The sequence below is a fragment of the Dendropsophus ebraccatus genome, chromosome 8, assembly GCF_027789765.1.
Source record: "Dendropsophus ebraccatus isolate aDenEbr1 chromosome 8, aDenEbr1.pat, whole genome shotgun sequence".
NCBI classification, from domain to species: Eukaryota; Metazoa; Chordata; class Amphibia; order Anura; family Hylidae; genus Dendropsophus; species Dendropsophus ebraccatus.
The window spans coordinates 119,990,717-120,005,973 of NC_091461.1; the positions used below are offsets into that span (position 1 = coordinate 119,990,717).

The following is a 15,257-nucleotide window of genomic DNA, read 5'->3' on the forward strand; positions in this document are numbered from 1 at the left end:
AAAGCCACAACACTATTGCAACGCATCAGGTACCCCAACAACCCTCTCTCCGCATGTAAACGAAGGGAAAACATTGCATTGGTAAAGAATCTTTTGGGCACAAGCTCTTCTCATTTCTACAGAACAATTTGCAACCTGGCGTACTGAGTCGGCAGTTCCTGGCCCAAAATATTTAGAATTTAAATTGCGTGTTCACCATTTGTTCTTTTACAAGAAGGGGAAAAAAACATCCTGGCTCTCCTCCATTACACTAATGAATGTCTTTCTAAAAAACCACTTTTCGACAGTCTGTTGCTCTATAATAAAGTAACTGCATGATAGCTCACATTATCACAAAAGGAGCGATTATTCTTTAAAATCAGAATCCATAGTAAAAGTCATTTAGAGTCTTATGGGGGACATTTTCAGAAATTGAATTCTTATGAAGGAACCAATGTAGTGGCTTAATTTTCTCTATTTCGCAAGCTCATCTGAAATAAAATGATGTAGGAAGCCTAGCTGAGGAGGGTCCATGTACAGGACTGGGAAATGAGGCAATGTGCGCTTCTGTTTTCAGTTTAACCTTTTTATGACTTGAGTTGGTGACAAGCTCAACCGGCAGAGCACAGTCGGGAAAGCTGGTGTCCAAGGGAACGTTGGCCAAAGGATGAAATAGCTCACCAGGTGCAGGATCAGGAAGAAGAACTTGTCAGGTCTCATTTTAAATCAGAAAAAAAATCTAAATGTCTTCGCCATAAATAGGATAAAAATAAAGCCGTAATGAAAAATAAAAATTTGGTTGTTGGTCGATCGAGTGATGTTTTTGGGAAAAAAAAATCAACGAATATCTAATGTTTTTTATGAACTTAAAAAATAAAAGCAGGGATTTTATAGGTACATGAACCCATGCCCCAGTGGTCTTTGCTCCAATATGTTGGGTGGTCATCAACAGTTTTGCATCAGTTATGTGCCCATGAAAATGTCACCAATGTGCCAACCTTTAACCCAGGCATGGGGAACCTCCAGCTGTTACAAAACAAAAATTCCCATCATGCCTGGATAGCCAAATCTTTGGCTTTCCAGGCATGATGGGAACTGTGTGTTTTGCAATAGCTGGAGGGCCGCAGGTTCCATATCCCTAATTTAATCCCTTAAAGACAATCACATTTTCTCAGTGCTGAAACCCACACCGGTTTCTAGATACATCTGAGAAAAGTGTCTGGTTGTGCCCATCATTCCCTGGCTCACTGCTCGATCTGAATTTTTGCCGTAGACAGTCTACAAAATATGGCTTCTGCAACAGGTTGGATCAAGTGATGAGGTGGCGAGCGAATCACAGAGCTGTGCACTTTTCCCTGTTATATCTAGTGATCTGCACCAATCAAAACCGATCAAAACCTTTAGGCTATGTTCACACTACGTAAAAATACATTTCTATGGGACCCCGGCCGAAGCATGGACACATCGTATACGCTCCGGCTGGGATCCCGTGCGGACCCGCAAATAACGGACCCGCAAATGTCATTTTTCTGCGGCCGCAATTCAATGAATTGCGGCTGTAGGAAACCCTGTCAGTTCACACAATGAAGCGAGCGGCTCCGGCCGCTTGCTTCATTGTGTGCTGTGGGAGGTACTGATGTGGGCGCACACTGATGCGCCCGCATTAAAACCCTGCAGCCGGAAAGATCATCCGACCGGTACTTAAGCAGAGACCGGCCAGGTCAGGAAACGGCCGGTCTCATACGTAGTGTGAACATAGCCTTAACATGTTTTCGGTCAATTTTTTTAAAGTGACCGTAACACTTTAAAGGGGTTGGCAACTTAGTAGTCCAATAGTGCAGTATTGGAAAGTGTACTCCCTGCACTTACTGACAGCAGCAACTTGTGTACTTGCTGCACTTACTGACAGCAGCAACTTGTGTACTTACTGCACCTACTGACAGCAGCAACTTGTGTACTTGCTGCACTTACTGACAGCAGCAACCTGTGTACTTACTGCACCTACTGACAGCAGCAACTTGTGTACTTACTGCACCTACTGACAGCAGCAACTTGTGTACTTGCTGCACTTACTGACAGCAGCAACTTGTGTACTTGCTGCACTTACTGACAGCAGCAACTTGTGTACTTGCTGCACTTACTGACAGCAGCAACCTGTGTATCTCCTAGAGCTAAAATCAGATGCCCCCGTCTCCAGGCTGTTTCTTCATATTCTAAATGATGAACAGCAATCCTGTCCATAAGATGGCTGAGCATGGAGGAGCATGTGACTATGCCCCTCCCTCTATGTCCTCCATTGGCATATACAGGCTCAGGGGTGGACTCTGGGGGCGGGGCATGGTCACATGCTCCTCCATGTCGGCCATCTTATGAACAGAATCACCACAGAGGAGGGCAGCCCAGCCTAGAGGGGGGGATGTCCTATTCTAGTTCTCTGGGATACACAGGAAGCTGCTGTCAGTAAGGCCAGTGAGAACAATTAATAATACTGTACACTGAACTATTTAAACATTAAGTGACAAACCCCTTTAAGTACAGGAGACAATTTTATATGTCATTGCCATTATTTCTCATTTTTTACAATTAAAAATTATTTTTCACCTATTGAAGCTCTGGACGCAAGAGATGTCGGCCACCATGGCCTTTGCCCTCCGTATTTGTAAGTCATTATCCTATTATGTTACAGTTCAATTTTCAATTTCGAGAATAACAAAATTCTTATCTGGAACATTGGACGATATGATCATTTTAGTCAATTTTAGTAAAGGTTTGAGTTTCACCTAAGATTTGCTTAGCTGTGTCCTTTAGTCCTTTGACTGAAGCCGTAACAAGATAACTGCGATGGGCATGACTTTAAAAGCAGGTTAACTTTGTTATCCAGAGCCATTTGCCGAAACCTAAACATGGATTACACAATGAAATGCCCATTAAGCTGCAAAGGTCACCGAAAGATTTGTATCAGCTGAATAAAATTACATTGTTCTCTTCTAATACATTTTCCACATTTCGATAACACAATTAAAATGGGAGATGCGGCCGCTCATTGCTCGATCTGATTAGGAACCATCCGAGCAACTCTCGGAATGACTCGGCGTAAATCCATGGCGTGTATGCTCCATTTACCATCGCCAGAGTCATACAATGCAAACTTCTAGATTATAATACAATAAATATCAGACAGTCCAAGGCCGGTCAAAGGCAGTAACAACCCCACAAGTACCCCGTTCTACCGGCTTCATCCCTAACCTGAACAGGACAATGCTGGCACCGTCCATACTAATAGTGTGCTGTGTGCTGATAAACATTGAAGATGCTGCGTTCTAGAAGTCAGAGGCCCACTGTATGGCTAAAACATCAATTTTAAAACACCATATAACCCCTTTAAATCTTTCATGTGGAAACTCTTACTCCAATTCCTGCTTCAACTAAGTCATGTCTAACAGCATTTCGTTATTTAAAGGGGTACACCGAAAAAAAAATCTTTTTTCAAATCAACTGGTTTCAGAAAGTAATATAGATTTGTAATTTAATTCTATTTTAAAATCTCCAGACTTCCCAAACTTATCAGCTGCTGTATGCCCTGCAGGAAGTGGTGTATTCTTTTCAGTGTGACCCAGCGCTCTCTGCTGCCACCTCTCTCCATGTCAGGAACTGTCCTGAGCAAGAGAGGTTTTCTATGGACATTGACAAGGGTGGCAGCAGAGAGCTCTGTGTCAGACTGAAGAGAATACACCACTTCCTGCAGGACATACAGCAGCTGATAAGCACTGGAAGAATTGAGATTTTTAAATAGAAGTGAATTACAACTTTCTGAAACCAGTAGATTTGAAAAAAGATTTTTTTCGGAGTACCCCTTTAAATAATGAAATGCTGTTAGACATGACTTAGTTGAAGCAGGAATTGGAGTAAGAGTTTCCACATAAAAGTAAGGGTCCTATTACAAAGAGTATCTGCTCAACCAGGTCTGAGGATACTGTATTGCTCCGTGTAATAATGACAACCATCAGCAAAAGCAACAATCATCGGCTGATCGTTGTCTGTTTAGACACCATGATGGCAGTGTAAAGAAAATAATAAAGTTATTACTTATCTGTACAGGCTTCCCCGGTTTCCTGCTGCTTTTTTTTCCATGTTTTCCGCTTACTGCAGCCGCTACTGACACTTCTGGCCCCGCCTCTTCAGTGACAGGCCGCTCGGACAATCACTGGCGGTGGTGCTGTCTCGTCTCGGTCAGTGATTGGTTGAGCGACCTGTCACTGTATCTTTAAGGCAATGCTTTCTGGGAAAAGTATGCAAATTAGTTCCCCTCTCTCCAGTTCTATTCATGAGTAGTAAAGAGCCCACAGCCCTTTCTCAGAGCAGATCTTCTCTCTTGCCCCGATATGGGGAATAGTCGTCAACATTAGAATGGGCGAGTCTAGGGTTTATGCAGGAAAGTTATTATAGAAATATCATTTTTACTCATTTTACACTAACTCACCAGGAACACTTGTGACTTCGAGGAATCCGCCATATGCTTTTCTCACTTTGAACAATTAAGTGTCACCGACAGTACAAATCCGGTAAACCGCGCCAGACACAGCCGCGTATTTACTCACACCCCACGAGAGTGAGGAAAGGCCCTGACCGCCTTCTGTCTGTTTTATGTAACAAGACTGACAGTTTTCTCACCAAAATTACTCAACATATTGAAGACAAAAGTTGAGAGTTTGTTAAATAATTCTCATGTTCAACCGCAAATCCCACTTTGTATTCTGCAGCGCCGACTCTTCATTGGAAATAGATAAGAAGGGCGGACGTCGGACCTCGACCATCTCCTCATCGATAAGGATTGGTCTTATTGTTAGGAGCCGCTTCAAAACTTCGAGACTGAAAAAATATGTTAGGATGTGTCTCTGAGTCTTAAAGGAATGGACTTGATCTAATACAACCAGTCCTTGTCTGGGGGAAGACACTGAAAGCTTGATGTACATATTTAAGGAGACATCCGGGGTCGGCTTTCTTTCCCCCCTCCCCGACTCCAGCACTGGGGTCCGCTGACCTTGATTCTGGTTTCTGGTCCCCGGCCGTGTCCTGGTCTGAGCGAGGACCAAGATTGTGACGTGTTAGGCTCGCTTAGTGAGTCAACGGCTGAGACGTGACCCTGCTCAGACCAAGAAGTGGCCGGAGGACTGGAAACCGGAGAGGAGGACAGCGGACCCCAGGAGTCCAGGAGTTAGGTGCATGTTGTTATGTTCAGCTCCCTGGCTTCTCCATTAAGGTGGCCATAGACTCTCAATAACTCATGACCGAATGATCATTCTGCCATCAGTTACCTCTCCCGCCCACCGCCTGTTCTCCCCATACACAGGAACATTTGGCACAGCCGAGTGTCCTACGTTCTCTATGGGCAGAAGAGGGGTAAGCTGTGGTGAGAGAGCTACTGCTACAGCTTGTCTCTCCCTAAACAAAGGGGTTGGGCAGTGATTTTAACATCCGGCCAGACCTCTATCACCACTGACATCATCTATTGGTGGTTGTTCGGGAGAGACCCCTACACCTTAGATTGACGGATGAACCCGCTGTGAGCGGTGGGTATGGCCAACAAAAGTCTAAGGGTCCTTTAACTCACACAGATAAAGCGAACAAGGGATGGTTTTTTTTAAACGATAAGCATTTAGAAGAAAAGTTAAATCACTATGAAAAGTCGTTAATGCGATCGTGATTGCGTTCATATCTATATGAGCGATGAGAGTTTACACAGAAAGATTTGAGAATGATTAACAATGATTTTGAGGTCGACATATGAACACATTTTCGTTTGTCGTTTGATCCTTTACACCAGAAGATTGTTTCTTAAATTTGAATGATTTAACGATTTTTGCACGATAATTGTCCTATGTAAAAGGCCCTTGAGGTGTACAGGGAACTTTAGTATAGAGAGAAGTCCCAGGTCTCCCGATGTCGGGTCACGATCCATGCCGCAAAAAGGACCAGATAAGTCATAGACAAGTTATATGGTTTAGGCATGGGCTCACCGACTCGGGACGATTATCGTTCACATAATCGTTAATGATAAACGATCCAAACGACCGCTATTGCGAAAGACCTGAAATCGTTCACCCATTTACATGGAACGATAATCGTTACTTATGATCGTTCTTGCGGTAGTCTTGTCGTCGCTATTGCGTTCGTCACTACTGCGAACGTCATCTTATTCAATGCGAACGATTTGCGAACGAGCAACAATAAAAATAGGTCCAGGTCTTATTAAACGATCAACAATCGTTTCATTCCTCACAGACTCTTTGGAAAATGAAAGGTGGAATCTGATTGGTTGCCGGGGGCGACTGAGCCAGTTTCACTTTACACCATGTTTGATATATCCCCCCCTTTATCTTCTTAAAGTGAAAAAAATAAAAATGTCATTTGCTCACCACTACTGCCGGGAACCATTTACCTGTGCTCGGATCACTGTCTGGCACGAACAACCCAACTGGAACACAAATGGAAAAGATAACCAGCAGCTCGGTGTAGTCCAAGCTCCACACTCCAAAATCTCCAGACCAACATGTTTCAGGCTTGCAGGTCCTTAGTCATGGTGTAGCGCCTGAGAGCCTGAAACATGTTGGTCTGAAGATTTTTGAGTGCATTTTTATCCAAATAGAGACATTGACTCCCTGAGGAAGCAGGAGGCGAAATGGAGTTGGAGTGTGAGGTGGGAGGCCTGAGGCTTTGGGGCTTGACCCCCGGGTAATTTTGTTTATGTGGATCTGCATACTTGGTGTCTAGCACTTATCATATACAGCTTAGTGGTTCATGAATTTGATTTGCACTGGCACTTTATTGTACATATATGTAACCATGCTGCAATGAGATACTGGACATTTACTTGATAATTGCACTTGCACTTTATTTGGTAACATATACCTTGTCCTCATAGATGGTCTCCCACCTCCCAGGTCTTTGGTTTTATCTGTTTTTTTGCGATAAATCTCAATGAAGTTCTTTGAAAACATACATGATTTTGTATAATATGGTTTGTTATGTTGGCACCAAATACATTTATAGGTGTATAATTCATGAATAGAGGTTATTCGGAGACCCCAGATTCTTGTTCCTATAGCAGATTCTAGAATTTATAGGTGTACAACATGTTTCAGGCTTTCAGGTCCTTAGTCCTTAGAAACATGTTGGTCTTTTTTTTTTTAGTGCATTTTTATACAAATAGAGACATATTCATTGGACTACACCAAGCTGCTGGATATCTTTTCCATTCGTTTTCTTTCTTAAAGGGGTAATCTGGAGAATGATTGATTATTAATTTTTTTTTTTTTTTAATCTAACTGGTGTCAGAAAGTTATACAGATTTGTGAATTACTTCTATTTAAGAAAACTCAAGTCTTCCAGTACTTATCAGCTGCTAAATGTCCTGCAGGAAGTGGTGTATTCTCTCCAGTCTGACACAGTGCTCTCTGCTGCCACCTCTGTCCATGTCAGGAACTGTCCAGAGCTGCAGCAAATCCCCATAGAAAACCTCTCCTGCTCTGGACAGTTCTTGACATGGACAGAGGTGGCAGCAGAGAGAGAATACACCACATCCTGCAGGACATACAGCAGCTTATAAGTTTTGGAAGACAGGAGATTTTTACATACAAGTAATTTGTATAACCAGATGATTTAAAATAAATACATAAATAAGTCTCCAGATTACCACTTTAAGAAGATAAAGCCTTATAAATGGTACATATAGACGGCAGTCTGATACCAACTCTACAATGAGGCCTAGAAACCTCCCATTATAGCTCTATACAGAACTTCTTTATGAGTCTATATTGGTGTATAGGAAGATGTGTTCTGTGAAAGTACTGAGGATCGGCTTCAAAGACTGGCTGTTGCTTTGAAGGATCCAACTTCTCCATGCATGACAAGGACACAGTATCGATTCCGTTGGTGACTGTGTAATGCTCGGTGTTCCCTGATGTGGCTCTGCAGGGTCTCCTTGTATTACAGCTGATTGCTATAACATGTACAAATGGTAGAACCCACCAAGGAAAATACATCTGAATGTATGGGATCCAAGAAAAGAAAAATCATAACCTAAATAAGTTACAAATCTGACACCAGTTGATTAAAAAAAAAAGAAAAAATCTCCAGAGTATCCCTTTAAGCAGCAAAGGGATCTCTGGGCAACACAATGTCCGCAGTGCAGCTACAACTTCTAGACTCCACATTCTATACCCGGCATTTTCGACCCTTGAAGATTAGTGATTTGTCACCAAGAGAAGAAATCTTCATGCCGAGCTTCCTGGGTAACAGGAGACAGAAGACAGAATAGTCTGCCTTACATCCCCGGATATCATTTTTTATAAGTTTTGCTCCCTTCTCGAAACTTGGACCATTTCTTATTGCGTTGCGACCTGCATCCTGTTTCACCAAAGAAACAGTCTAAGAAGCAAACAAATAAAAAACCCACCACGGATGTTATGAAACAGGAATGACACCGGCTATCCGTCTTCAGGCTCCGGCAAATAGCTGCTCGGGAAGGAAACCTGTTCGATATTAGATGGCCTTTCACTTGTACAAATGATGCCGCAGCAAGTTTTTTTTTTTGTTCTTTTTACCAAGTTATAAAAATTGCAACGGTACAATAAATTGTAAGACAAAAAGAAGAGAAATTCAATTTAACAAGAAACTTGTAACTTTTCACTTAAGGAGCTTTCCTTACTTGCAGGACCGGGCGGAAGGAATGGGCGGCATGACAAACATCAATACCGTACGCCGCTCCTACAAAATCGCCCTCCCGATCAAAACGATATTTTATAACCCCCAGGGAAATTTAGTACAAGTGTAGCAAATTTTCCTTTCATCTTGCTGATAGCGCTTTTTTTAAAAAAAATTTCCTTGAAGCCTTTAAAAAAGTGTAAAGATTATTTATACAGTAGAACATATATTATTTTTCGCTCCGACGGGGAAGCATTTCGATAGCAGGACACACTTTTGTATTCAAACACGTGCGGGGGGTGGGGGGACAGATGCCGAGCTGAGCTGATCGATGAGAAACGTCCATATTCCAGTGGTTTTATAGCTGTGTGAATTTATGCCTCCAGCGCACATGGAGACCCGGAATATGAATATATTGGAAGGCAACCTGCTGTGTAAGAACGCAATATGCAATTTAAAAGAAATATCTACCCAACGTATGGATATATTTTACTCTTAAATAGACGGTAAAATATAGGGAGGAGGAAGTAATGTGGGCAAGGAGGTTGTCGCTGCTATGTAGGTGTCTGGAAGGAGGACAAATGCAATGACTTACTGGTCTGCTTTTAACTTGAGATACTATGGAGATGTCAAAGAACGTAGTAAAAGCTCTCTACCTAACGTATGGGGAAGAGCAAGATAATCTTATGGCCAGTTCATCAGTCCTTCCACTTGCCTTTAGAAATCAGCGAATTTCCTGAGATTTGTTTCAAGTTAACATCGGAGAGTCTGACTGCTGGATTTGTTTCAGAACGGGGTCCCAATTCAGATTAAGAAGAGACCATATTGCCCTGCAGTTACCCAGGCAAAGTGTGTACAGGAGCAGGGACTTCTATCAAAGACAGAAGTCCCTGCTCCTGTATAGTACACTGAAAAACTGAGACAATTTCAGAGCATCTATACCAGGAGTGAGTAAAAACTCAATGCATACGGCACTGCCACTGACCTCTAGGCCACTTCGTGTACAGAGGAGGGTCGGAATGTTGAAAATTTTTCTGAGTTAGGATACAGGAAGGTGCTTGGCAAACAATTAAAGGGACGTGCTGCGGACCCTTCAGTCAGCTGATTAACAAGAGCACGAACAATTAGACCACGCACCTTCCATTACCTAGGCAAATTATGTACAGGAGCAGGGACTTCTATCAAAGACAGGAGTCCCTGTATAGTACACTGAGAGACTGAGCCAATTTCTGAGCATCCATACCAGCAAGTGGAGTGAGCAGAAATTAGATGTATACCGCATTGCCGCTTACTTTCGCTGTTTTTTTTTTTGTCAGATTCACTCAAGATACAAAATAGTGCTTGGCAAACAATTAAAGGGACGTGCTGACATTTATGGCCTCAGTAATAATGCCTCAGAAAACCTCTTCTTCTCCAATTCTGTAGGTTCAGCATATTGTTTGGCCATAGTTTTGGTGACCACTTCAATATAAGTTATTAGTTGGCTACTTGACTTAGAAACATTAAATGTTACCTGTCATGATGTTCTATGCCCTAATCGTCGTGCTACCGGACGTTCTAGTAACCATGAATACCACAACGCTGGGTTGATTACGTGCACAAGCTTTATTGGATCAGAATGTTATTAATATTAATAGTAGTCAGTACAGTGCAGGACGGTCTCCGCAGAAAAGCCAAAGAGTTAGGAACTGATCCGGGTGGAGCAAAGTTACCCGCGGTACCTTGACCCTCTCATTCTGACCACCTAGATGCTGGGGTCACTATTGACTATGGCATCTAAGAGGTTAAGCCTAGGAGGATCCTGTGGTTGACCCCATGGACACAGCTCCTGATCATCCAGGACACACAGGTAAAGAAATTCATATATGTCATGGTGCAATGAGGGGTTAATTGGAGAGCAATAGTCTTACATAGTCCTCCGGCATGGAGAGGGGCCTTGCCGTCTGTCTCTGCCCCTAGGAAGTGGATTCGGGGCTGATGTAAACAAACACCAAGAGGCGCCCATAATTTTCTGTATATACTTCTGTCTCCCACTATTAGCGCCCAAGCAAAAGTCATCGGAAAATACACCAAATACGTGCAACACCCATCATAGTAACAGTACAAAGGGGAAAAGTAGCGGCTACCAGACCAGCTGTTAAAAATTAAACACTTGGACCAAAAAACATTTAAACTGTTCCTTTTCATGAATTTCAAGGGCTTTCATTTTTAATCATTTTTTTCCCTCCAGTTACAATCATATCTGCTTTAAGGGCACAAAGGATTAATGAAAGCAGACTCCAGCAATGTGACCTTTACTTTGCATTAAAAATGCTTACTCGAGCAGTCTTCTGTGGACCCTGAGAGCGGATTTCTGCTGAATACTAAAATCTGATACCATGTAATGTTTCACATGGATTTGTTCATAAAAAACGGGGACATTGCTCTATAAATTCCCTTCGATTTAACAAAAAAAAAAAAAAAAAAATCCTTTTCTATTCAGGGCAGAGATCAAGCAGGCTGGAAGTTGCAGCTGATATTGTGTAACTTTGGTGAGTTCCATGTCCTAGATGAGAGAGGAGGAAAATGAACTGGGGATATGCCAGCTGAGTCTCTCCACTCATTGTCACACTTGCTCAAGATCAGAGTTCAGTTTAGCTTCAATGTTCTCAAACATCGGAAATTCGGAGCCAAAAAATCTCAGATATTTATACAGAAAAAAAAAAAAGCTGCCGTGGATCTGTTATGTATACGGAGATGTCCTCTAATGCAAGTGAAGTAGTAGGTGAAGCAGCTTCATGAATAGTCTTTATTAAAGGGGAACTTCAGCATTTTTTTTCTTTCAAACTGTCAGAAAGTTATATAGACTTGTAATTTACTTCTATTAAAAAAATCTCCAGTCTTCCAGTACTTATCAGCTGCTGTATGTCCTGCAGGAAGTGGTGTATTCTCTCCAGTCTGACACCGTGCTCTATGCTTTCTATGGGGATTTGCTGTTGCTCTGGACAGTTCCTGACATGGACAGAGGTGGTAGCAGAGAGAAGACTGGAGAGAATACACCACTTCCTGCAGGATATCAGCAGCTGATAAGTGCTGAAAGACTAGATTTTATTTTAATTTAAGTAACAACCCCTTTAAAAACCTTCAGCTCCTCCAGGTAACAAATAACAAACCTTGTATATTTAGATTCTGTTGCCATATTGCATTGTGCCTGCCCTCCCTTCCATTTAGGATACTTAAAGACAATATGGCTGTAGGATCAGACTACACATGATCCGCTTGTTGTCTGTCACCATGGAAACCCTTAGAGATGTAGTAGCAGGAAAACAGATTGGCAGGCTGCTACCTTGTTGGCGTGGTACATTGAGATATTGCAAACACATGGTGAAGCGATTCTGTGTTATGCTATGGGCCTGGCATGCTGCCAGCTATACAGTATTGTACTGTGTGAAAGGTGATGCATACTGTATGCATCGCTGCTCACATGTCCTGAACCGGAAGAAGGAGCGCTTGGCTCGGCAAATATCTAGTAAAGCCGAGAAGGGGAGCCTCCGGCCCTCCAGCTGTTGCAAAACTACAATCTCCATCATGCCTGGACAACCAAAGCCAAAGTTTTAGCGTCCAAACCTCATGCTCTGCATTTGATTACCAGTGGCTGAAGAAGTTGGATACAGCCCTATGGCTGCCTGGAAAACATGGATTAAGCCATAAGCTATAGGCTGCAGCCATGCTTTCCAGGGCTCAATAGAGCTGCGTCAAACTTCTTCAGTCACAGGTAATCAAATGCAGAGTGTTCTGGTTTGGATGAGCCCGCGTTCGCTCAAGGTTCGCTCATTTCTACTCTCCATGTATTATGGGTAGTTTTAGCTATAAAGTAAGCAGTGATGCATTGTCACTCTAAGTGGCAAAAATTGTACGAATTGTCCAAAGTTTGACTAGTCAGGGTGAAATATAAGGATACATGGAAATCTGCACCGCCGGAGCTTCTAGGCGCTAGTGCAACAGCCATAATATGCAATTGAGCGTGCTCTATATCTCTGCTGCCTAAGTAAATAAAGTACATAGATTTATTGAGGAGTTACACAGCAGTGAAGGAGACATCTGTATGCATTCAACTCCCTCCCTCCTGCAAGCACGCCTCCTGCCTGATGATTGACAGCAGCTGTCAATCAAACAAAAAGCCAAAAAATGCAACAGTTTGCCGCTAATGGCAAGACACAGACCCAATACAGATATGAAAAGCAGCCCCCCCCCCCCCAACTGCTAAAAATAATGAGGCTCTTGGCATATTATTTGTATTATTAATAGTGTGCACCACCCCCCATGATAAGGTGGCCCCATAACTGGGATGGATCCTACACTGTTTTTTGGCCTCTCTTTTCTATGGCTAATAATAAGCCTATGCTTTGGGCATGCAGGATCCAATTAATACTGGCAAAAATCAGCTGTCAATCATCAGGCAGTAGGCGTGCTTACAGCAAAGGGGAACGATGAATGACTACTTTATTTCCATGGGTAACCTTGGAGTTGTCGTTTTAGTACAGCTGGAATGGAGACCCCCTCCATAAATAAGGGGATTCTCATTAGTACCAGGTTAGGATGCTTGACCAGATTAACCAAACCAAGCATCCAATTATTTCACAACTACAACTCTAAGCATGCCCTGACATCTCTAGGCTGCCAGGGCTTAATGGGAGTAGTAGTTTTTTTGACAGCTATAGAAGACAGTGAATATCCCGAACTAAATTTCTCCGCTCATGGTTTTGTCTACATTGATATTGCTCTAATCTTCGTAATGTTGTTTGAAGACTTGAGAAATTAGAAAGCGAGGGATGGAGAAGCCGGGAACACGAGGACTGAATGATGATGTATGTCTCCAGCAGCATATATCATACCGGGCCGATTTATATTCCCATCAGGTCCCGGCTTGGCACTTCATTGCTCTGCCTAATCTGACCGGTAATGGCCCTTAAATGGATGATTGAACTGAGTTGTTACCAAGTGGAAACCAGTCAGTAAAATATCATCGCTGCAGATATTAACCCCCTCGCTAAGTCACTGCTTCATCATTTACTGGGGTTGGACTTTTTTTTTGTGAGAATTTTTTTTCGCTTTTTCTCGGGTTCTTCACACTTCGGCTTCGCCTTAGGCTTCATTCACACACATTTTTAATTAGGAAACACGCTCGCTGACAGATTTCAGAGGTTTTGGAGTAAACGACCAAATTGTCAATACAGAAAACTATTTTTCAACCTGACAAAAAAATGAAGTGTGATGAAAAATGATTTTGTCAGTAGGATCTCATGAATACATAAATCTCTGCGATTGTTACAGTCATGTAATAGACATCGGGAATCTCTAAGCTGAGATCCACTTGGTGCTGGCTAAACCGGGGTGCTGGGGCGGAGGGAACCCTAGTCTTCTACCTTAACCCTGCAAGGAAGTGGAGACTTTGCTGCAGGTTACAGAGCATAAAATAGTCACCAACTGGAAGCAATAGAGCTGGTGGCGTAGAAGACGAGATGGGAGAATAGTAAATTAAGTCTGTATACTGGCACCCCACCCTTAATCTTCGTACCGTGCTGTTGAGAAAGCCGCCAGGTCCGAACGCGTGGAGCACCCTATGTTCACATAAATAAATATGTGATGTGACGTGACGTGAGTGCCGAGATTTTTCTACTTTGGTGATGGGAGAATAGTCAGGGTGAGAACCAGTGGTCACAGTCAGGAGTAGAACAACAGGTACCAGATGAGGAGCTGGGCACAAGCAGTATCCAGGAAAATGGTTGAAGTTAAAGGGGTTTTCCGATTTAAAGAGTCACTGTCGTATTTTTTTTTTTTTTTTTTTTGCAGAAATCAATAGTTCAGGCGATTTTAAGAAACTTTGTATTTGGGTTTATTAGCCAAATATGCCATTATCTGCATGTAAAAAGCCTTTTCCCAGGTCCCCACCTCCCTCCTCTTTTCCATCCACTGCAAAAAATCTGAAAATTGTGACTTGTTGCATCAGACGTACCCAGTCTGTTCTAGGGAGAGAAGAGGGGGGAGGAGGGAGGAGGGAGTTAGCTGACAGCAGAAAGCAGATAACAGAGGATTACAGGCACGGAGCTCAGTGACAGCATATTCAGAGGTCAGAGAGGTCAGTGCTGACTGTCAGAGGAGATATAGGGTGAGGTATTTGTAGATTAACTTTTTGTTGTCCTGTTTTGGTCTTTTATTTAGCTCTCTCCATAGGAGAACAATGACGGGGGGAGAGCTTCAAACTGCTTTTTCATTAAAAAAAATGCATTTTTCGGCTAATAAACCTAATTACAAAGTTTCTTAAAATCGCCTAGACTATTGATTTCTGCAAAAAAAAAATTCACAACATTGACACTTTAAAAATATTTGTTCCCTATCAACAGAATAGGGGACAGGTATAAGATCATGGGTTTGTCAAGCTCAATGCCCCCTGGGGGTCTCTCTATCGGCAACCCAACTCCTTTGTTATGAACTGAGCCACAGGGTGGCGCAATCTCCATTAATTCTCGGGTTAGGCACTAACCGGCAGCTCGTTTCATAACAAAGGATCTGGGTCGCAGATAGAGAGATCCCTG

General features: G+C 42.7%; 1 protein-coding gene across 1 annotated transcript in view; it reads right to left on the reverse strand.

Moving 5' to 3' along the window:
- AGBL4 (AGBL carboxypeptidase 4) overlaps nucleotides 1–15,257 on the reverse strand; it is a 642,192-nt gene that overhangs the window by 58,639 nt on the left and 568,296 nt on the right. The window contains exons 6-7 of the mRNA XM_069981925.1: nucleotides 8,307–8,406; nucleotides 6,419–6,454 (exon numbers count right to left, since the gene is read on the reverse strand). Coding sequence (XP_069838026.1) covers nucleotides 6,419–6,454; nucleotides 8,307–8,406 — 136 coding nt within the window. The remainder of the gene's footprint in view (nucleotides 1–6,418; nucleotides 6,455–8,306; nucleotides 8,407–15,257) is intronic.